The 24,669-nt window shown below is 41.6% G+C and overlaps 1 protein-coding gene across 6 annotated transcripts in view; it reads right to left on the bottom strand.

Moving 5' to 3' along the window:
• The window catches only part of RASGRP2 (RAS guanyl releasing protein 2), a 1,629,940-nt gene that overhangs the window by 1,122,909 nt on the left and 482,362 nt on the right, over positions 1 to 24,669 (bottom strand). For 5 of the 6 annotated variants that reach the window (XM_073605066.1, XM_073605065.1, XM_073605067.1 and 2 more), the window contains exon 6: positions 21,004 to 21,172. In XM_073605066.1, coding sequence (XP_073461167.1) covers positions 21,004 to 21,172 — 169 coding nt within the window. The remainder of the gene's footprint in view (positions 1 to 21,003; positions 21,173 to 24,669) is intronic. The other variant, XM_073605064.1, reaches the window with a different exon arrangement.

Below are 24,669 nucleotides of genomic sequence, written 5' to 3'. Positions count from 1 at the left end.
TGTTAAGGGCCCGCAGCCGTTTCTTGATATCAGTGAATTTGGATCTCTGTCGCTGCACCTCTGCTAAGAAATCTAGAAATAGTGACACTTTGGTGTTGTCCACCTTTAGGATTCCAGCTGTCCTAGCTTTATTCAGGATGGTATCACGATCTTTGTAGTTTAGGAGGCGAAATGGGAAGGGACGTGGTGGGGCCCCCTGTTGTGTTGGTCGTGAGGGGACACGGTGGGCCCTCTTTACTGCGAACATGGAAGAGAATGCATCATGGCCGAAGGTGTCTGTTAGCCAGGCCTCAATGAAGGCCACCAGATTTTTGCCCTCTGCTCTTTCAGGAATGCCTACTGCACGCACATTATTTCTGCACAGGCGGTTCTCCAAGTCCTCCAAATGGGCCGCGTTAGTGGAGGTCACAGATTGAACATGCCTGACATCTCTCTGGAGGGGTTGCCATTCATCTTCTAGGGTACTCAATCAACCTTCTAGGGCAGATGTGCGTTCCCGCAGTTTCTGCATATCATGCCTTATTAGAGTGATCTCTACTTTCACTTCAACTGTCAGTACTGCAATAGATGAGCTGCAAGACGTAACTGCAGCAAGGATATCCCTCAGTGTGGGTTCAGGGTCAGTGCTATGTTGCTGTGATGCAGCCGCCATATTGGGATCATGAGGCAATGTACTTACAGTTGTGGAGGCCAGAGCGTCTGTCAGCTGATGGGGAATCCCATATCCTCCTCCATAAGCACCTCATCAGGGTCAGGTAGCAGAGGTGGTGGAGGGTCTTTTTGGGCCAGATTCCTGCCGAAGAGGCCCTGGGCTGCCTCCTTTGCTGTGCGGGGCGGCAGGCCACCATCGTGGCCGGGGGTGTCCGGATACACTCGTGGTGCCGGTCCACCTCTGGACATGGTGGGGCTGAAAATATCCCCAGCCAGGGATAGCAGGGGAACAGCGGCAGCCAATGCACTTTGTCCTGGGTCTCGACAAAGCAGGGTGGCGGTGCTATCAGGATGATAGTATCGGATTCTCGGCGGAGCTAGTTGCTGTACATCCTACTCCATGCCATGCATGGCCACGCCCCCTCACTTGCCCCTACCCTTTAAATATCATGCATCCACCTGACCAATTACAGGACATGCATCCTTCTTTCCCTTCTCTACCAGCCTTTACATCACATGCATCCTTCTTACCATTTAAATACAATGAATTATACCTTCTCTACTACACTAGCTCTTATCCTTTAAATACATGCATCCTCCTGACCCATTATATGACATGAATCCTCCTTGCCCTTTATATGACATGTGTCCTTTTCCTGCTCCTCAGGCGTTTCCTATTACATGACATGCACTCTACTTTCCTTGCTCCACCAGCCTTACTCTTTACACGATATGCACCCCCCGCTTTCCCTTCTCTACAAGCTCTTATCCCCCTGACTCATTACACAACATGCATCCTCTTACCTGTTACATGACATGCATCCTCCTTTCCTTGCTTTACCTGCCCTTACAATTTATATGACATGCACCCCCTTTTCCTTCTCTATCAGCTTTAATGGTAATTAAAATATTTATTTTTTAAACAAAAAATTGTTTGCGTTTTCATTTTATTTATTTCCATAAAAAGGCCCACCAAAATCCTCAGCACCAGGCCCCTTATGCTCTTTATCCGGCTCTGGCAACGCAGAGCCTGTCAGTGAGGTGAAGGAGAGTGGATCTGTGCTGCCAGCCAGAGAACAATGTGTTTAGGCTGTTTTTTTACACACTGATCACCTAGCTAGTGACCCCAAAACAATATATAAAAGTTTAAGTTTTTGACTATACCATTCTCTGTAAACAGTATTTATCGCCCATTTAAGTGTGTATATATATATATATATATATATATATATATATATATATATATATATATATATATATATATATATATATATAAAAATTTTAAAAAATTTTAAAATACATTCTTTTCATAGTAGTGGCCTAGTATCACAATGCAGGTAATTATCCTGCATCGCGTACATTGCGGCCCTCTATTGGATCGCAATGTGTGGTAGATATACATAATATGAAATCCTTTTCCCATGCATAATGGTCCATAGTATGGCAATATATATCTGCTTTTGGCCTTGTATAATTATATTTATAATTGTAGTTCAACTTTTGGCCATACAGAAATCCTCCTTCATGCTCCCGATTGGGTTCCTGTATGCGTTGCATAGCGGGTGCCATATCGAGGCTTGGTGTCCCTCTGCGCACGCCCAGTATGCGATGAGTCCGGACGAAAACGAGGTCTGGTTGTTGATTTCTTCCCCTTTGAAGACGTCACGTATGACGAAACATGTAGGGCGTGGCTACGCAGTGTATGCCATCACGCTATCGAGCCCCATGTAATTTTGCACGAGCGTTTGTTTTGCTTATATGCCGGCTTTTTTAGCATCTTTAACGTTTTTATCTGATTACCCTGTTTATTATGTAATGTGACCCCTGGGTTATTGAGGCAATAAAAATCCTTAATCTTACTACACCATCGGAGTCTTTTTCCCTCCCCCCCTTTGTTACCCATGGTTCCTGTGACGAGCGAGTGCCTCTTTGAATGCTGAAGTACTGGAATCATTCCTTGCTGAATGCAGTGCATACTGGCTGATCTGAACACCGTCATCCATCTGTCCCTGTAGAGGGCCATATCTGCACGCTTTTACGATCTTGCTATTTAGGAGGTCCAACTTGTCTGGTAAGGGTACATCTTTATTACCCCCTGGATCCACTGGTGGCCTGAACTCTCTTCACGTCCTTCCTATTCTCCCCTACTCACATGGGATTTACTGAATGAACTATGGATATGCGTTTTTTCTGTGCGATTTTGATTTTCTTCGTGCAACTTTATCTCAATTCCTGCACCTTTTGGCTGGACTCAATTTGAACATTACTTTTTGCACTTTCTCTTGATGTTTATTGCTATGAATTGAATACTTTTATTTATTTATTGAATTTAATTTATTTCATATGAATTTTTTCAGCACTGATTTTTATATTGTCCATATTGTGCGGTATAGCGATAATTTTTTCTTTTTCACTTGGAGTCATTTTGCCTTATGGTCTCAATATATGAATACTGATATAATGACACATATCATTTAATGCAAGCACACATTTTTTATATACAATTTGTTTACACCTCACTGATATTTGTGGTATTTGTTGCAGCTGCAGCTTTTTCTTGGTTATCCCTTTTTTGCTTTGTTAGCGCAGGTTTCCCTCATCTTTTTTTCCCCAAAACAATATCCTGTCACAGTGTCCCCACTCAGTAAAAAACACCTGTCACACATTTGTCTCAGTAAAATTATCTGTCCCAGGTGAACATATGCGCACATCTGTCCCAGTGTTCATCTGGCGCACATCTGCCTGTGATCGGCGCACATCTGTCACCTGTCAGTGATCATCTGCCACATCTGTCCCAGTGAACATCTGTCCATGTGAACATCTACCACATCTGCCCCAGTGAACGTCTGCACACATCTATCCATGATGAGCTCAACAAATCTGTCCCAGTGAACATCTGCCCTCATCTGTCCCAGTGAACATCTGCCCACATCTGTCCCAGTGAACATCTGCCCACATCTGTCCCAGTGAACATCTGCCCCAGTGAAAATCTGCCCACATCTGTCCCAGTGAAAATCTGCACACATCTGTCCCAGTGAAAATCTGCACACATCTGTCCATGATCATCTGGCGCATCTGTCCATGATCATCTGGCGCATCTGTCCATGATCATCTGGCGCATCTGTCTTAGTGATCAACATCTGTCACATCTGTCCCAGTAATCTGTTAACATGGCTAAAAATGTATTCAGCAGTGAGTAGGCTTTCCGTATACTCCATAACATGTCAGACGAGAGTAGCTGGGAACTCTCTCCGTCAGACTCAGATAGCGAGTATGAGCCAGCAGAAAGCAGAGGCTCTAAAATGGAAACTGAGGAGGACAGAATCCTAACAAAGAGGCTCAGGAGATTATAGAAAGCGCAGGCATCCACCAGCAGCGCAATAAATGCTGAGGCATCCACCAGCAGAGCAATAAATCCTGAGGCATCCACCAACAGCGCAGCATTCCAAGATAATAGGCAGGCATCCACTAGCATTTCTGTAAGTCCTTGTGCAATGACAAGCACTAGCAGGGAATCATTCCCAGATGCTAGTAATGTGGAGTCCCATCCACAAGAGGCAGGGCCCATACTAGCCTCGCAGACGTTCTATTGTATCCTTCATGGCTGCCCGCTACTTCAGCAGAACCTGTAATTCCCTCTTTTACATGCTATGTGTTGTAAATATTTAAAAAATTGACAACTTTGTGTAAAAAAATAAGTTTTCATTTTTCCAAAAACTTGCGGAAAAAAATGACTTGTTCAAAAGACTCATTATGCCTCTCAGAATATACATTAGTCAGGAAACTAAATGTGTAATTTATGCCTTTAGAACGCCTGACAGTGCTACTTGCATGTTGGGCCTCTGTATGTGGCCAAGCAGTGTAAAAGTCTCACACATGTGGTACCGCCATACTCAGGAGGAATAGCAGAATGTATTCTGGGGAAGACTTTTTGCTACGTATATGCTATGTGTTAGAAATATCTTATAAATTGACAACTTTGTGTAAAAAAAAAGTTTTAATTTTCTTTCCACATTTTCCAAAAATTTGTGAAATAAAAGGACATGTTCAAAAGACTCATTATGCCACATAGAATATACATTGGGGTGTTTGCTTTCCAAAATGGGGTCATTTTGTTGGTAATTCCATTGTCCTGGTTCTCCAGAGCCTTCAAAAATGTGATAGGTAGTCAGGAAACTAAATGGTAATTTATGCTCCCAGAACACCTGCCGGTGCTCCCTGCATGTTGGCCCTCTGTATGTGGCCAGGCTCTGGAAAAGTCTCACATGTGGGATCACCATACTCAGGAGGAGTAGCAGAATATATATTGGGGTGTAATTGCAAGTTTACCTATGCCATGTGTGAAAAATAACTTGTTAATATGCCAATTTTGTGGAAAAAAGAATGTTAATTTTCCAAACAATTGTGGGCAAAAAATTGAAACTTAAAAAAAAAACTCACTATGTCTCTTACTATATACCATGGACTGTATCTTTACAAAAAGGGGACATTTGCCGGGTATTTATACTGTTCTGACATTTTAGGGCCTCAAGAAATGAGTCAGTACATCAGGATTGACCAATTTTCAGTGATACGTTGCATAGCTTGTAGACACTAACTTTCACACAAACCAATGATCATACACTTATCATGATTTTTTTATCAAAGACATGTACCAGAATACATTCTGGCCTAAATGTATAACTAAATCTGATTTTATTGGATTTCTTTTAAAACAGAAAGTAGAACATTTTTTCGCTCTTTTGTCGCTTATGTCACAAAAAATAAAAAACCCAGTGGTGAATAAGTTCCAAAAGAAAGCTTTATTTATGTGAACAAAATGATAAAAAATGTCATTTGGGTACAGTGTAGCATGACTGAGTAATTGTTGTTCGAAATGCAAGAGCACTGAAGGTGAAAATTGGTCTGGGAAGGAAGGTGATGAAAGTGCAGGGCCGTCTTTAATATTGATTGGACCCTGGGCAAAAATCTGAGCACACATTAGGGCTCACTGATTAGTTGCTAGAGGTTACAGCATAGGATTTCTGTTTGTTGATTGATTGCTAGAGATTACTGTACATCAATACTGCACACTAATTGTTGCTAGAGGTCACTGCACATCATTACTGCTTACTGATTGGTTGCTAGAGGTTACAGTACATCATCTCCTCATTGCCCGGCACACCATGGACTGGGGAGGTGAGGGGACCCATTAATAGATAGAAAACTCCTAGGGATCCTAGGACTCCTGGGATCAGTGGCAGTGCGGGGGGGGGGGGGTGTGTGATCAACAGCAATGCTGATTTTTTTTTAACGACTACCAATATAAACAGGAGTGTCACTGGCCACCAATATAATAGGGGTTTACCGTGACCACTAATGTAATAGAAGTATTCACAGTAACCACCAATGTAATGCCGCGTACACACAGACGGAATTTCGGCCCGCAAAAGAACGATGAGATTTTTTTGTCAGAAAATGCGACCCTGTGTATGCTCCATTGGTCTTTTGCTGGCAGAATTCCAGCCAGCAAAAGATTGAGAGCATGCTCTCAATTTTTCGGTCGGGAAAAGTTCCTATCCGAAAATGCGATCGTCTGTGGCAATTCCGACGCACAAAAACCCTACGCATGCTCGAAAACAATTCAACGCATGCTCGGAAGCATTGAACGTCATTTTCTCAGCTCGTCGTAGTGTTGTACATTACTGCGATCTTGACGGTCGTAATTTCAGCGAACTTTTGCGTGACCGTGTGTATGCAAGCCAAACTTGAGCGGAATCCTGTCGAAAAAGCCATCATGTCTTTTTCCGGCAAGAAAAACATTTGTGTGTACGTGGCATAAGGGGGACACACTGGCCACTAGTGTGAATGAAAGGATTCTACACCAAGCACCAATGTAATGAAAAGATTTACACAGACCACCAATGTAACCAAGACATTTAGCCTGCTTTCACATTTGTGTGTGTCGGGAACGCATGCAAAATTGGTTTACTGACACCACAGAAACGTGCTGCCCTTTAGCAGATACATAGCAGTCCCATTGATTGTTAATGACACCCTCACGCATCTGTTGATATGTGCCTTGGCACCATGTGATTTTTAAAAGGGTTTGGGACTTTCTTTTGCATTTGCAGCACCTAGAGCAGGCCATTGAAATGAATGGGCTGCCCTACACGTGACCTACATCTTTAGCCACCCTGTCAGTACACCTTTGCATCCTAAAACCCATGCTAACCTCTGCACCACAAACCTCCCCCATCCTCTCCACTCCAATCCCCCTCCCCTTTAACTCTATCTGCCTCTGCTCATATTTGCACTCACCTTCCTTACCTCCATACATCCCCTCCTTGCTTACCTGTGCACCCCAAACTTTAATTCCTTCTCTGCCTATCACTGCACACCCCACAACACCCCCCACCACCACTAATTTGCTTACCTTTGCAGAACAGGCTGATGGTAGGCTTAATAACCACAGTTGTAGGCAGGTTTTTCAAGCATGCCCCTTTATCTCCCCAGTGGGCAGCATTAAGCAGAGGTGATAGTGGATATGACCTCAATGGGGCATGATATACATACAAATACCTATTTACATATGAATGCTGCTAATCCACTGCCATTTACATATGAATCCTGCCACTATTTACATATCAATGCCGATATTTTCATGTAAACACAGGGTCTGCAGGGGAGTCATCTGTACACAACAATAGGGCAGAGCTGAGCATTAGTAACAGAACTTCACACTGAGATATCAGGACACAGCACGGGACTAAAACTTCAAGGGATGAGGGAATTTAAACTGGGATAGTTGGCAAGTTTGAGGCAGCTGCTTTGGGCCCCAGAACAATGACAGGGCTCAAGGCAGCTGCCCCCTTTTGCCCTGTCTTAAAGACGGCCCTGTGAAAATGCCCAGTATCGAGGTGGTTAAGAGTACCAGAATGCAATTTTTTACAGTCTTACAAGCCATTGTTACACATTTTCCTTTTCATAGTTACATAGTTAGGTTGAAAAAAAAAAAAGACACAAGCCCATCTAGTTCAACCAAGAAAAAAACAAAACAAAAAAAAAACAAAAAATACACCGTACAACCCTATATACACAATCCTATACCAATTTCCTCTTCTCAAGAGAGAATAAATTCAGTTCCTCTAATCTTTCCTCATAGCTGAGCACCTCCATGCCTCTTATCAGTTTGGTTGCCCTTCCCTGCACTTTCTCCAGTTCCCCCATATCCTTTTTGAGAACCGGTGCCCAAAACTGAACTGCATATTCCAGATGAGGTCTTACTAATGATTTGTACAGAGGCAAAATTATCTCTCTCAATACAAAAAAGGATGTTGCTCACTTTGGAAACCACAGCTTGGCATTGCCAAAGTTGCATTAAGTTTATGGTCTACCAAAACCCCCAGATCCTTCTCCACTATGGATTCCCCCAGTTGTACTCCCCCAAGTGTCTATAGTGTCTATGATGCATGCATAATTCTTAGCCCCCTAGTGTGTATAATGCATGTATATTCTTAGCCCCCAAGTGCATAACTTTACATTTATCAACATTAAACCTCATCTCCCACATAGTTGCCCAATGAAACAGTGCATTGAGGTTGGCTTGTAAGTTGGAGACATCCTGTAAGGATGTTATTCCACTGCATAGCTTCGTGTTATTTGCAAAGACTGAAATGGTACTTTTAATCCCAGACCCTATATCATTTATAAATGTATTAAAAAGGAAGGATCCCAACACTGAACGTTGGGGTACACCACTGATAATCTCAGACCATTCAGAGTAATGCCCCGTACACACGGTCGGATTTTCCAACGGAAAATGTGTGATAGGACCTTGTTGTCGGAAATTCCGACCGTGTGTAGGCTCCATCACACATTTTCCATCGGATTTTCCGACACACAAAGTTTGAGAGCAGGCTATAAAATTTTCTGACAACAAAATCCGTTGTCGGAAATTCCGATCGTGTGTACACAAATCCGACGGACAAAGTGCCACGCATGCTCAGAATAAATAAAGAGATGAAAGCTATTGGCCACTGCCCCATTTATAGTCCCAACGTACTTGTTTTACGTCACCGCGTTTAGAACGATCGGATTTTCGACAACTTTGTGTGACCGTGTGTATGCAAGACAAGTTTGACCCAACATCCGTCGGAAAAAATCCTAGGATTTTGTTGTCGGAATGTCCGAACAAAGTCCGACCGTGTGTATGGGGCATAAGAGTCATTAAACGCTACTTTTTGAATTCTGTCTTTTAGCCAGTTTTCCAGCCATTTACAAACTGATCTTTCCAAGCCTATAGACTTAACCTTACACATTAGCTGTGTGGGGAACTGTGTCAAACACTTTTGCAAAATCCAAGTATACCAAGTCCACAGCCACCCCCCTGTCCAAGGCTTTACTTACCTCCTTATAAAAAGAAATCAAGTTTGTTTGACAACTTCTGTCTTTCATGAATCCATGCTGTCAGTTGCTTAAAATATTTTTTTCCAGCAAGAACTCATCTATGTGGTATTTTATCAAACTCTCCAGTATCTTCCCAACTATAGAAATGAAACTAACAGGCCTATAGTTACTTGGTAAAGGCTCTGATCCCTTTTTAAATATAGCCACCACATTGGCCCCTATGCCAATCTAGTGGTAATATTTTAACTGGATTAAAAAAAAAAAATAGGGGGGCAGGAGGCGGAGCCTAGCGGAGCAGACATGCATTGTTAGAGCTCCACACCGCTGAGGAGAAAAGAGAAGGACAAAGCAGAGCCTGCAGGCTCAAAAGGTATCCATTTGAACCTTTTTGCCCCAGGGAACAAACTGTGAAAGTTTGGGCAGGAAATATGGTACTGGGAGGAAACCGTGGCAGAAATAAAAATCACCTCACAAAGAGCTCACAGGCACTCACTGCAGCTGAAGCAGCTCCAGTCACCTCAAGATACAGCATCAGGGCGCTCTCACAGACAGAAAATGTCACAGCAAGACTCTCCATTTGAGTCAGATACAGAACAAATCCTCTCACAAACTTCTCCACAAGCCTCCTCAGTATCCCCAGTAATATTATTACAATTTGAAAAGATGCTTCATAAGGCTTTAAAACAAACCTCAGACCAAATAACAAAAAGCCTAACCAAAGAAATAAGAGAACTGGGAAACCGCACCGCAGCCTTAGAAATAAAAATGGATGAAATTGAAATTACAACCCAAGAAAATATAACAGAATTGGAACAATTAAAAAAAGAGAATTTAATACTTCAAACTAAGCTCGAAGATTACGAAAATAGAGCCAGACGTTCAAACTTGCGCATAAGGGGAATACCTGAAACTGACAGACCTGCAATCTACTATTACTGCTCTATTACAAGAACTAAAGCCAGATATCCCTATTGAACGTTTAGAACTGGACAGAGTACACAGAGCCCTCACAGCCAAAAAGAAAGATGGACCCCCACGTGATATAATCACAAAATTTCATTATTACAGAACGAAAGAACAAATACTAATTGCTGCAAGAGAAAAAAAGGAACTTAATTTTCAAGGACACAATTATCAAATTTTTGCTGACCTATCCCAATTTACTATTACTAAAAGACGATCCATGAAACCCCAACTAATGGAACTGCAACGCCACAACATTATGTATCAATGGGGCTTCCCCTTTTCAGTCAGATTTAACTACCAAGGTACAATTTACAGAAGCAGATCAGCAGATGAACTACAACAAACCCTTTTAAAATTAAATCTGACAGAACCCACAAGCAGCAACACTCCCACACGCAGAAGAATGGCATCATCTTCACCTTCAGGCAGCACCCAGAAAATTTCAGAACAAAATGGGAATCATCATTCTCACAAAAGAGGCCGTTATGCCACATCATCCATGGACCAAGAAGATTCAATGGACTGACATCCTAATTCCTGATATCTCTTCATTTATTATACTAAGAGATGGTTCTCTATAAAAAACCTGTATTTATAACTGAATGTAACTGCATTCTGATAGTCACACACTGTGTGGGATCATGTTACATTCCAGTTATATTTCTTATTACTTCTGATTCATATAGCCTTAGAATATATAAGTGAAATAAGGAAATTCTTGTTCAGTTATATATTATCAGGTAATAACAATAAATTTATTACTTTTTAGGACAAATATGTTCAATAATCCAGAAGTAATGGAAGCTTTTTCTTTCTTTTCTTAAAACAAATATATTATTACCTAACTAGTTCCTAGAATTATGTTTTTGTTTATTCTAATCTGAAGCAATACAACCTCAATTTTATGAGTTAACATATCTAAACAGTTACATATGAATAAAATATGTAATTGTTTACTCTAAAAGGGTTAAAATCCCAAAATAATTCAAACTATCTTCATCAATACCAAAGTTATTAACAGTACCTTTCTAACTGAATTATTTAGCCTAGGGCAAGACTAACCATATACAACCACCCTGGAATAAATAATTTCAACAAAAACTATATTCTGCACTCCAATTAATGAAACATCATTTTGATGTCTTTTGACATAGCACTTCTCTCCTGTAAGCGGAAGATCCGTGTACCCCCATTAGCCCTCCTCATTCTCCCAACCATATTATGTGGGAGTGTGACGAAGGCACTTATTCCCCTGAGAGAGATATTTATTCTCTTTCACGGGTAAATTGTGATTACTTGCAAAAAATAATTTATACAATGTATCATCTAATCTCATATGTTTTTTGTTTACTCTTTACTCCAGAATTCACTGGTTTCTTTTCTATCTATTCATCTCTTCAGTCCACACAGGTTGATCTGCGCAGTCAGCTCTGCATAACAAAAAGTAAGTCAAAACTATTTGATCTATTGCCATGGCACCACTGAATATACTTTCCCTGAATGTTCAGGGAATAAATGTCCCTCAAAAAAGGACCAAAGCCTTCCGTACTTTCCATAACAAGAAGGCTCACATAGTATGCCTCCAAGAAACACACTTCACCAAAGATTCTACTCCAAAATATATTTCTCCTTTTTATCAACAAATTTACACGGCTTCTGCCTGTACCAAGCAAAGGGGAACTCTAATTGCATTTCACCTATCCACACCATTCACCTTATCATCAGAAATTAAAGACCCAGAAGGTAGATACCTGATACTCATGGGTTATATAATGGATACAGCAATCACGGTGATTTCCTACTACGCTCCTAACAAACAACCTACACCATTCCTCTCACATATATTACAAGTGATTAATACACACAAAATAGGAACAGTGATAATGTGCGGGGATTCGAACCAGGTCCTCTTCCCATTTCTAGATAAATCACCTTTTACACCATCCAAAATAACCTCTAGATTACCTTTTTCTCAACTTCTTTCCAAATACAATCTGGTAGATTCATGGAGAGAAAGTAACCCAATGAAAAAGAAAACAGAGTTAGGTACCTGGTAACTCTTTTTCTAAGAAGTCTTCCAGGGCAGCATCCGAGAGATAGGCTCCTCCTCCCTAAAACAGGAAACACATTAGTCCACCATTATAAATTTCACACTCTTACCTGTGTGCCTCAGTTATGTTAAAGCACCGAAGGAATTCCCTGTAAGCTGCAAGCTCCCCCTCTGTACCTGGTTTTTGTTGTTTCAAGGGTGGGAACTAGTGCTGCCCTGGAAGACTTCTTAGAAAAAGAGTTACCAGGTACCTAACTCTGTTTTCTCGAATCGTCTTCCAGGGCAGCATCCGAGAGGATATATCAAGCAATACTTACTAGGGTGGGGTTAGAGACTGGAGCACTTTACGACCAAATGCTTGGTCTTGGTCAGACAGCTGGTCTATGCGGTAGTGCTTAGCGAAAGTACTGAAGCTCGACCATGTCGCTGCCCTGCAGATCTGCTCCGGAGTTGCCCCTGCTTTCTCTGCAGCCGAGGTTGCCCAGGCTCTAGTTGAGTGCGCTCTGATTTCACTAGGTGGAGTGAGATTCTGTGCCTTATAGGTAATCTGTATGGCCATCCTTATCCATCTGCTGATGGTGCTTTTTGAAGCTTGTTTCCCTCTGTTGATTCCTGCATAGAGGATGAAGAGGGAGGTCGTTCTACGCCATTCTTTTGTTCTTTCGAGATACGCTATGAGCGTGTTCCTTACATCAAGTTTGCTGTAAATGTTTCTTTTCCTACTATCCATGGTTGTTGGAAGTGAGGGTATGACGATGTTTTGGGTTCTGTGAAATGTAGAAGAGACCTTGGGTAGAAAGGCCGGATCTGGAGAGAAAATTATCTTGTCCAGATGTATTAGACAGTATGGTTCTATTGAAGATAGAGCTTGGATCTCACTCACTCTTCTGGCGGATACTAAGGCCAGAAGGAGCGCAGTTTTTAACGTGAGGTTTTTGTCTGAGCTGTCCTCGATAGGTTCAAACGGAGGGGAAAGAAAGCCCTTAAGTACTGTGCCCATGTCCCAGGTGGGAGTTTTGTACAATTTGGCTGGTTTGGATCTTTTAAGAGCTATGAGGAATCGTCTTATCAGCGGGTCTTCCGCTAGTCTAGTATCCATGACCGAGGAAAGTGCTGCAACCTGTACTTTCAGGGTACTTGGTGATATGTTTTTGTCTGCACCATCTTGTAGGAAGTCCAAAACTATTGGAATTATCCCACCGTTGGAGATTGGTCTGTCTTCGTACCAAGAAGCAAATTTTTTCCTTATTTTCTCATAGATGGCTCTCGTTACCGGCTTTCTGCTGTTTAAGATGGTGTTGATTACTCTGTCTGACAGGCCTTTGTTCTGGAGTTTTACCCTCTCAGTAACCAAGCCGAGAGCTTCAAGATTTTGTGGTTCGGATGGTTGACTGGGCCTTGTGACAGTAGATCCGGGCGGTCCGTCAGTGTCAGCTGAGGTTGTATGCTGAGATTTTTTAAATGACTGAACCATGCTCTCTGGGGCCAGTGTGGTGCTATTAGTATCACTGTTGTTTTCTCTGCCTTGATTTTTTGGATTACTTTTGGGATTATGGCAGTTGGAGGGAATGCATAGCACAGATGCCATTTCCAGTTTTGGTTGAAAGCATCCACCCCGCTGTTGCCATCTGTAGGGTCCAGGGAGAAAAATATCGGAGATTTTGCGTTCGCCCTGGAAGCAAATAGGTCTACTTCGGGTATTCCCCACTTCTGGGTGATTTGAGTGAAGGTTGTTTGGTTTAGCGACCATTCCGTGTGTTTTATCGTTTTCCAGCTCAGGAAATCTGCCACTGTATTGTCTGTTCCTTTTAGATGAATACCGGATATCGATCTTATGTTCACTTCTGTCCACAGTAGGATAGATTGTGTCAGTCTCATCAGTTTTTGGGATTTTGTGCCCCCTTGTCTGTTTAGGTATGCGACTGTCGCTGCGTTGTCTGATTGTATCTTTACATCCTTCCCCTGTAATGCTGGCTTGAAGGTTTTTAGCGCTTCCCCCACAGCTTTCAGCTCTCTCAAGTTTGAGGAGGCTTGTGCCCATTTGGGTGTCCATTTCCCTTGCGAGAACCGCCCTTCCATGTGGGCTCCCCATCCTAGGGCGCTTGCATCGGTGGTGATGCTGACTGGATTGACTTGAGCCCATCTGCGCCCCTCGATGACCCGAAGTGGGTTGAGCCACCAGTAGAGTGTTTGTTTGACTGTGGCGGGGACGGGAATGGATTTTTCTAGGGATGCTTGCCTGCCATCCCATTGGGACAGAATGTAGTTCTGTAAGGGTCGCATGTGAATTTGTGCCCAGGTGATGGCTGGAATGGAAGACGTCATCAGTCCTAGTACGGACATTCCGTGCCTGATCGTTGTGGAATGGTTCCTTAGCAGGGACGTAATTGCTTGTGTCATTTTTACGTCTTTTTCCTTTGTTAGGAAAATTTTTGACAGTCTGGAGTCCAGCACGTATCCCAGGTACACTACTCTCTGGCTTGGGATCATTTGCGATTTCTCTGCGTTTATTAACCATCCCAGGTTTTGCAGATAGATCATACTCTTGCGCAGGTTGTTTTCTAGGATTGCTGCTGAGTCCGCAAAGAACAGGAGGTCGTCTAAGTATGGTATTATTCCAATACCCTCCTGTTTTAGACCTTTTAGCGCTTCCGCCATTATTTTTGAGAATATTCTTGGAGCTGAGGAGATTCCGAAGGGGAGAGCTGTGTACTGTAGGTGCAGCGTAGCTGCTGGCCCCTGGATTGCGAACCTTAGAAACTTTTGGTGATCCTTCCTTATGGGGACATGTAGGTAGGCATCCTGTAAGTCTAGTGTTGCCATGAATGTCTCCTGCGGTAGGATGTTCCTAATTGAATAGATAGATTCCATTCTGAATCTCTTGTATCTTATTCCTCGGTTGAGTGGTTTGAGGTTTAGTATCAGCCTTAGTTTGCCTGATGGTTTTCTTTTTGCGAAGATGTGTGAGTAGAAGCCCTTTTGTTCCTCCTCTTGGGGAACGTGACAAATCACCTTCTGATCTAATAGTTTCTGTAGGGATTCTAGAAACACCTTTGCTTGATTGCTGTCCTTGGGTAGCATGGTCGCTAAGTATTTGGTTGGGGGGCGGTTGGAGAATTCTATTGCGTAACCGTCCGCTATGGTGCGCAGTATGAATTTGTTTTCTGTTATCTCCTCCCATTGGTGGGAGAAAGCCGCCAATCTGCCCCCCACCTGAAGGCAGTCATTGTTTTTTGTTCTTTTGGGTATTAGGCTTGAGGATGAATTCACCTTTGCCTTTCTTGTTTTGTTGACCCCAGTGCTTTTTTGCCCCTGGCTTATTGAATTTCTTGAAATGCCGAAAGGGCGCCTTCCCTTGTCTCTTCTTGGTTTGAGGGAACCCCTTATTTTTTGCTGCAGTCCTATCCAGGACTGTTTCTAGTTCGGGACCAAACAGTAGGTCTCCAGTGAATGGTATGCCACATAAACGGTTCTTGGAAGGTGCATCCCCCCCCAGGATTTTAACCACAGGGCTCTGCGGGCCGAGTTTAGTAGTGCCGTGGTCCTAGAGGATATTCTGACAGTTTCTGCTGAAGCATCTGCCAAGAAAGCTGCCGCTCTAGTTAGTGTGGGGATGGTTTTAATTAGTTCCTCCCTGGGTGTGTCGTTCTCCAATAGATCTTGCAGCTGGGTTAGCCAGATTAGCAAGGTTCGGGCTGTGCAGGTGGAAGCAATAGCCGGATTTAGGTTTGCCGCCCCTGCTTCCCATGCCCTTCCTCCTCTGAGTCTGAACAGATACCGTCTTCTGATTCAGATTGTTCAGATTCATCTGAATCCACCTCTTGTTCTGCCTGTACCTTGTTCTCCCTTGGAATGTGTGTTCCGCTGGTAGATGGGATACTGGCCTGAGCGACACTTGCTGGCGTTTCTAATTTCTCTATAGCTGAGCGTAGTGGTGCCATGGTGCTCTGAATTTCTTTCTTAAAAGAATTGAGCAGGTCTTTCAAAAATCCCTGTGATTCTTTTGCCACCATTTTGTCTAAGCATTTCTGACACAGGGGCTTTTTCCAATCTGGGAAAAGCCTGTGGCTGCATGAGGCACATGTTTTGCCTTTAGCCTTCCTTTCCTCAGGGGTCTTTGCCTGCAAGCGAGCATAGAGAACAAAAAAACCCCGTGAGTTTAGGTGGTCAAAGGAACTGCCTGTAGATAGGCAGTAAAGAGGTTAAGACAGATAATTCAAGAATATTCTGGCTTACCTTGGAGCTGTCCTGATTTGCAGGATCTGCAGGGCAGGGTGGGGAAGCGTCAGACATGATCAGCCACCAGGATCCTCTGCTTAGAGGCCTTTTTATCTGCTTCCTGCATAAGCTTCGGCCCCGCCCCCGGCTGACCCCGTGCAGGTTGGTGGACACACCTGCACATGCCGCTGTATTGTAGAGTAACTGTGCTGGTAGTGAAGGGTAGCATTGAACAAATTTGCTATTTGTATTCTGTTTTCTTTCTCTTTTTTTTTTTTTTTCTTTAAAACTTCCCGCCCCTAGGTGTCCCTGCTCTATCTCCGCAGTAGATAGACTACGGGAAAATGGCCGCCAACCCGGAAGCGGAACTTCCTCGGCGCCATCTTGGTACACCCCCGACTTCCTGTAGCGGCCTGTGGCGGTGAGGACGCTGCTGCGCCGCCCGGAGAGCGGTGGATTCGTTTGGGGGGACAGCCGCAGCCACCAGGGACCTAATTTAGAAGGTGCAAAACCCTCCCTGCTAGACTCTCTGCTGCTGAGGTTTTCGGCAGCGGTCGGCGGCGGCGGCGGGGGCGCCCATCTATGCATGTATCCATCCCCCCTGGCGGGCTCCAGATTCTGCGGAAAGCCAGAGGGGGGTGCTTGCGGAAGCATACACAGGCCTAACAGCGGCATGGGGTGGGGATGACAGAGTCCTCCTGCAGCCTGGGGGGATGATTGCAGACCCCTCAGTAGGGGCGAAATCTCAGGCTTTGAGCAATGTTGCCCAGTGCTGCGCCTGCTCGCCCTCCCAAAGCCCCTTGGGCTGTATGGGATGCTGGCAGGGGGTCTCCTGCAACAAGCACAGAGACAGGTGAAAATAAAATAACAAACGTTCTTGCAGCTCCTGTGGGTCCGGAGGAAACACAAACAACTGAGGCACACAGGTAAGAGTGTGAAATTTATAATGGTGGACTAATGTGTTTCCTGTTTTAGGGAGGAGGAGCCTATCTCTCGGATGCTGCCCTGGAAGACGATTCGAGAAATTCACTTATTTCTCGCACCCTCATCAAACCTTCACCAGAATAGATCATATTTTTCTAACAATAGGAATGATACCAGAAATTATTGCATCAGATATAATTCCGATTCCATGGTCTGACCATAATGCAGTATACACTACTATAGCCTCAGCCATACCAAAAGCACATGACCCAACGTGGTACTTACCGGACATAATGCTCAAACACCCACTACATCAGATGGCCATTGAACAAGCTTTAAAGGAATACATATCAATTAATAATACAACAGACATCTCCCCAATAACACTGTGGGAAGCTCATAAGCCTGTCTTGCGTGGTACAATACAAAGACAAATGGCACTATTTAAACGGGAACGCAAAAATCTAGCAAAAAAACTAGAACTCAATTTTAATGCAGCCTACATATCATTTCAAGATAATCCATCTCAGAGTACAAAATCTCATCTGGAAAAATCTAGATTGGAATACGATCTATTTCTCACTGAGTCAGTTGATAAATCCCTCAAACGCTCCAAACACAATTTCTACATGAATACAAACAAACCAGGTACATATTTGGCTCGGGCATTAAATTCAACTAACAAATCTTTCAAACCAATACGTTTGAAATTATCAAAAAATGTTTACACTTGTAATCCAGTTAAAATAGTCCATAAATTTCACTCACATCTCGCAACTTTATACAAGACAAACAATGAATTTAATCCTACAGAGGCTGAATCCTTCTTCTCAAAAATAACCTTACCTAAGTTATCTCAGAATCAAAAAAGCAGTTTGGATGAGCCTATAACTATAGATGAAGTTGCTAACGCCATAAAAGACCTAAAACTTAACAAAAGACCAGGCCCAGACGGCTACTCGGCTTTATACTATAAAACATTCTCAGAAATACTCTCTCCCATTCTCACTGAAACTTTTAACAAACTTCTAGATGGACATTCTTTTCGGCAAGAAACACTAATGGCAATTGTTTGTATGATCCCAAAACCCTTTTCTGATGATACTGTGTGAATTATCGGCCTATCTCTCTGTTAAACCTCGATATTAAATTATTAGCAAAAATAATAGCAAAACGCCTCAATAGCATTATAGGAAAATTAATACATAGAGATCAAGTAGGCTTCATGCCAAATAGACAGGCAGGTGATAATATACCCAGGGCAGTGTTATTGGCACATATTGCTAAAAAACGGAAAATCCCTTTATGTTTTCTATCTCTCGATATTAAGAGGGCATTTGACACAGTATCCTGGCAATATATGCAATATTCATTACAAAAATGGGGTTTTGGACCCCACTTTTTAACATGGATCAAAGCATTATATAATAAACCCAAAGCCTATATAAAATATGCTGGATACAAATCTGAAGCCTTTAATATCGAAAGAGGTACCCGACAGGGTTGCCTATTATCTCCCTTATTATTTGCCCTTATACTCAAACCCATGGCCCAATACATCAGAACAAACCAAACTATAACTGGCATTGAAGTAGGAGGTATTACACACAAATTATGTATATTTGCAGACGATATATTACTTTTTCTATCATCACCACAGGTCTCTGGTCCTAACTTAATACCAGCTCTTGATGGATTTGCAGCCCTATCCGGCCTTATGATTAATCCTAAGAAATGCCTAGTGCTTAATATTTCACTCACAAACATGGAATTGATCCCGGCTAGGGCTGCACTCCCATTCACATGGGCAGAAAAATCAATCCCATATCTTGGAATTCATTTAACAGCATCTCATTCTGACTTATTCTCAACCAATTATCCTCCTGTATCAAGACAGATCACAAATCTAATAAAACAATGGTCGCAACTTCCTTTATCCTGGATAGGGAAGATTAATGCAATCAAAAGGACTATTCTACCCAAATTGCTTTATCTATTCAGAGTCCTCCCTATTCCAATTCCTTCCTATTTTTTGAGAATAGTACAAAAAAGAGCAACTTTGTTTATATGGGGCTCTTCTAAACCACGTATACCTATACACACACTACATCTTCCCAAAAATAAAGGAGGCCTGGGATACCCTAATTTTACTAACTACTACAGAGCAGCACATTTGGCCAGTCTGTCCAAATACCATGCAAAACAGGAAATCCCATTATGGGTATTTATAGAGGCTTCAGAAAATGACCCTCTATTAATATCAAATTTATTATGGCTTGATCCTAAAGACCGCTTTAAAATTCATAATCCCATAACTAAACACTTCCTATCTCTCTGGGATAAACTAAAAACCAAATATCAGTTACAATCTCCACACAATCCTCTCCTTTCTTTTATCAGTAATCCGGCCTTTTATCCGGCATGGATCTACCCAAATTCTTTTAAAGCTTGGACAACATCAGGCATTCAGACACTAAATGACTTCATAACATCTAAATCATTCCTTTCATTCCCATCGCTTAGAGAAAAATATGATCTACCAAACTCTGAGATATTTAGATATCTCCAAATCAAAAATTTCTATACACCATTCCTAAAGGGGGATACACCATTATCCCAATTATCCATTTTTGAATCAATCTGTACAAAAGATCCATTTGCTAAAGGTACAATTTCATCACTTTATAATCAATTATATGGAGTAGCAAATCTTAATAGACCCTCTTACGTTCAGCGGTGGGAGGAGGACCTGGGACGAACTTTAGAAGACACGGACTGGTCTAACATATGGCTCACATCTAAGTCATCTTCACCCAACATCTTAGCACTGGAGACAAATTATAAAGTTCTAACTCGCTGGTACCTTGTACCCGCTAGAGTGGCAAAATATTCACCTAATACCTCAGCTCTTTGTTTTCGAGGATGCCCAGAAATAGGCACATATTTACACATATGGTGGACGTGCCCAGTAATCCAAACCTTCTGGAAGGAAGTCTTCGTGATTGCATCTAAAATATTTATAAAAATAATACAACCAGATCCATATTTAACTTTACTTAATCTAAAACCAGAATGGTTAACACTCTCTCAATTCAAACTTATGATCCAACTAATAACGGCTGCAAAACAAACAGTGGCCAAGGCATGGAAATCTCCTACATTGGTACTAGCAGAAACAATTCACAGAATGAATAATACAATGTCCCATGCTAAGATGGTAGCCATCGATCAAAATCAAATTCCAAAATTTGAAAAACTTTGGCATCCTTGGATAAAACAGTTCCTGTCAAACTTCAATGACTCTGTCCTGTTGCCACGGTAACAGATTAAATGACTTACAGAGACACCCATTCTAAGGCTTCAAAGAGAACTAAAAAGAATAATAAACTGACGAGTGGGACAACCTTGTGGACCATACCTCTACCTTTCAACCCTTTTTCTTCTTTCTCTTTCCTTTTCTCCACCTTACGATTAAAGCTCATTATCAGAATTTATTTGACCTATACACACTCTACTTGTAAACAATATGTATAGTAGGTATAAATCATTTAAATACCTACAAAAGTAACTAAGGAAATGATATATATCTTTAATTTAGGTTTACGTGAACCCAATGTTTAATATTTGAAATTTCATGATATTTACCTATATAAACCCTACTGTAAAACAATGAGCTTACTTTATAGATCCTTGTAAACTTACTTTATGTATCTTTATAACATTGTATACTCAATAAACTTCTTTTGACAAGGAAAAAAAAAATAATGACAGCTTTTAAATATAGCTACAATTAACCATCAGCTCACCAAAATCTTTGAGAATGAGTGAAATTCCAAATGTGTTAGATGTTCTGCAAGTTCAGCTGGGTCCAGGTGATCAAACAGAAGAGATGTCTTTCTTATTCTGCCCCCAGTTTGCCCTCGTTGTGTCACTTGTCTCTTCCAGCCAAAAGATGGGCTATAGATCAAAGCAGAGCTAACACATTAATCAAATAACCTACTAATGCCTATAAACAACACATATCACTGAAAAAGCAAACACAAGTAACTAAAATATAATCAAAAGGTTTTATGTAATGAAACTTTATTTTCTTACACACGTTATCCCCAGTAATACCATCTAGAAATAAAATCCATTTGACTCTTGTTTTCTGTGTTTGCATTCTAATGGATGTAATCATAAAAACAAGAGTGTAAAGATCTACAGTCAGGTCCATAAATATTGGGACATCAACACAATTCTAATATTTTTGGCTCTATACACCACCACAATGGATTTGAAATGAAACGAACACGATGTGCTTTAACTGCAGACTTTCAGTTTTAATTTGAGGGTATTTACATCCAAATCAGGTGAACGGTGTAGAAATTACAACAGTTCGTATATGTGCCTCCCACTTTTTAAGGGACCAAAAGTAATGGGACAATTGGCTGTTCAGCTTTTTTTATGGTCAGGTGTGTGTTATTCCCTCATTATCCCATTTGCAAGGAGCAGATAAAAGGTCCAGAGTTAATTTCAAGTGTGCTATTTGCATTTGGAATCTGTTGCTGTCAACTCTCAATATGAGATCCAAAGAGCTGTCACTATCAGTGAAGCAAGCCATCCTTAGGCTGAAAAAAACAAAACAAACCCATCAGAGAGATAGCAAAAACATTAGGTGTGGCCAAATCAACTGTTTGGAACATCCTTAAAAAGAAAAAATGCACCGGTGAGCTCAGCAACACCAAAAGACCCGGAAGACCATTGAAAACAACTGTGGTGGATGACTGAAGAATTGTTTTCCTGGTGAAGAAAACACCCTTCACAACAGTTGGCCAGATCAAGAACACTCTCCAGGAGGTAGGTGTATGTGTGTCAAAGTCAACAATCAAGAGAAGACTTCACCAGAGTGAATACAAAGGGTTCAACACAAGATGTAAACCATTGGTGAGCCTCAAAAACAGGAAGGCCAGATTAGAGTTTGCCAAACAAAATCTAAAAAAGCCTTCACAGTTCTGGAACAACATCCTATGGACAGATGAGACCAAGATCTACTTGTACCAGAGTGATGGGAAGAGAAGATTATGGAGAAGGAAAGGAACTGCTCATGATCCAAAGAATACCACCTCATCAGTGAAGCATGGTGGTGGTAGTGTCATGGCGTGGGCATGTATGGCTGCCAATAGAACTGGTTCTCTTGTATTTATTGATGATGTGACTGCTGACAAAAGCAGCAGGATGAATTCTGAAGTGTTTTGGGAAATATTATCTGCTCATATTAAGCAAAATGCTTCAGAATTAATTGGACGGCGCATCACAGTGCAGATGGACAATGACCCGAAGCATACTGCGAAAGCAACCAAATAGTTTAAGGGAAAGAAGTGGAATGTTATGCAATGGCCAAGTCAATCACCTGACCTGAATCCGATTGAGCATGCATTTCACTTGCTGAAAACAAAACTGAAGGGAAAATGCCCCAAGAACAAGCAGGAACTGAAGACGGTTGCAGTAGAAGCCTGGCAGAGCATCACCAGGGATGAAACCCAGCCTCTGGTGATGTCTATGCGTTCCAGACTTCAGGCTGTAATTGACTGCAAAGGATTTGCAACCAAGTATTAAAAAGTGAAAGTTTGATGTATGATTGTTAATCTGTCCCATTACTTTTGGTCCCTTAAAAAGTGGGAGGCATATATACAAACTGTTGTAATTCCTACACCGTTCACCTGATTTGGATGTAAATACCCTCAAATTAAAGCTGAAAGTCTCCAGTTAAAGCACATCTTGTTCAATTTCATTTCAAATCCATTGTGGTGGTGTATAGAGCCAAAAAGATTAGAATTGTGTTGATGTCCCAATATTTATGGACCTGACTGTATGTTAAGTACCTTATGAAAAGTTAATACATACTGATAAATCTCAAGCCCCCCTTTTCGTGAGGTGCTTAACTCATGTGCATAAGGTATTTTCTACAATTGACTGTTTTTGAGAGGGTACCATGGCCTTACACAGCTAAATAGCAGTAATGCCGCGTACACACGAGCGGACTTTACGGCAGACTTTGCTACGTACTTTACGATGGACTTTCTGAATGAACGGACTTGCCTACACACAATCCACCAAAGTCCGTCGAATTCGTACGTGATGACGTACGATCGGACTAAAACAAGGAAGTTCATAGCCAGTAGCCAATAGCTACCCTAGCGTGGCTTTTTGTCCGTCAAACTAGCATACAGACGAGCGGACTTTTCGACCGGACTCGATTTCGACGGATTGATTTAAAACATGTTTCAAATCTAAGTCCGTCCAACTTTTGAGAAAACAAAGTCCGCTGGAGCCCACACACGATCGAATTGTCCAACGAAATCCCGTCCGCCGGGCAAAGTCTGCCGTAAAGTCCGCTCGTGTGTACGCGGCATAAGGGTGAAACAGTGATGTTCTTGAGGGGCTAATGAGAACTCCTAGCACGTTATAATCAATTGTTTATTATTATTAATTGGATTCACCTTCTGTAAAACTTTGTAGTCTGTAATTATAAAGTAGACAAGATGTACAGGAATAGCAAAATGCATGATTTCATTACATTAACCATGAAGACATTGCCATAGCTAACCTCAAACAAGGAGCCTCATTTATAGCTGCACATTTTGTGTTCAGGTTCTCTATTCTTGCTTGATACTTGGAAACAAATTATGCAAAGCCAGCTTAGAGGTTTTCTTTTTTTAAGAAAACGTGATAAAATTACTATATCTGCTTATCCCCATGTATCTTTATCTATCCTAAAAATAATTTCATTTCAGACAGCTATTATTTTAAAGATTTTTTTTTTAAAGAATATTGAGATATTGCCCCTATCCACAATGGGAAATTAGGGGCTCAGCTGACCTGTTGTAGTGGGACTTTCTGTATATTTATTAGGAAATATGTTGCACTGCATAGGTGAGAACAATCTGGACTGGAAAGACAAGAACTTGGGGTTGATTTACTAAAACTGGAGTGCACAATCTGAATAACCAAAACCAAAATAAAAGTATGTCTTCCAGGTCCTGCCATCTCTCTAATAAATATACAACACCTTAACCATCTAAGATGAAAAAAAAAAAAAAAAAGATGGTAAAGGAGGGAGCCACCGGTACTCACTAGGTTTGCAAATGCATAAATAAAAAACAGATTGCAATAAGTATATACAGATCCAGGGAATATTCTTAAGGGATCCCCAGGAGAAAATTTGGCACTACATTCTTTTTTTTTTTTTTTTAAAAAGGTATATTTTTTTATTGTTTACATACCAACGAACAAACAGACAAATATACATATATGTATATAACATTAAGGGAGCAAACAGTGCTCATTCAGCAATGAGGTACAATTACATGTTATCCAGTCAGTAAGTACAGATCAATAGAGGAGTTTCAATGTTGCCCTCTAAATTCCAGTATGACGACTAAAAGTCAACTAACGTTTTTTAGGGAACTCAAGGAGCAGGTGGTATAGTG

Source organism: Aquarana catesbeiana, linkage group LG11 (genome assembly GCF_042186555.1).
Source record: "Aquarana catesbeiana isolate 2022-GZ linkage group LG11, ASM4218655v1, whole genome shotgun sequence".
Classification (NCBI taxonomy): Eukaryota; Metazoa; Chordata; class Amphibia; order Anura; family Ranidae; genus Aquarana; species Aquarana catesbeiana.
Note: the sequence above shows the minus strand (reverse complement) of the source record. Positions and strands in the feature narration are given on the sequence as shown.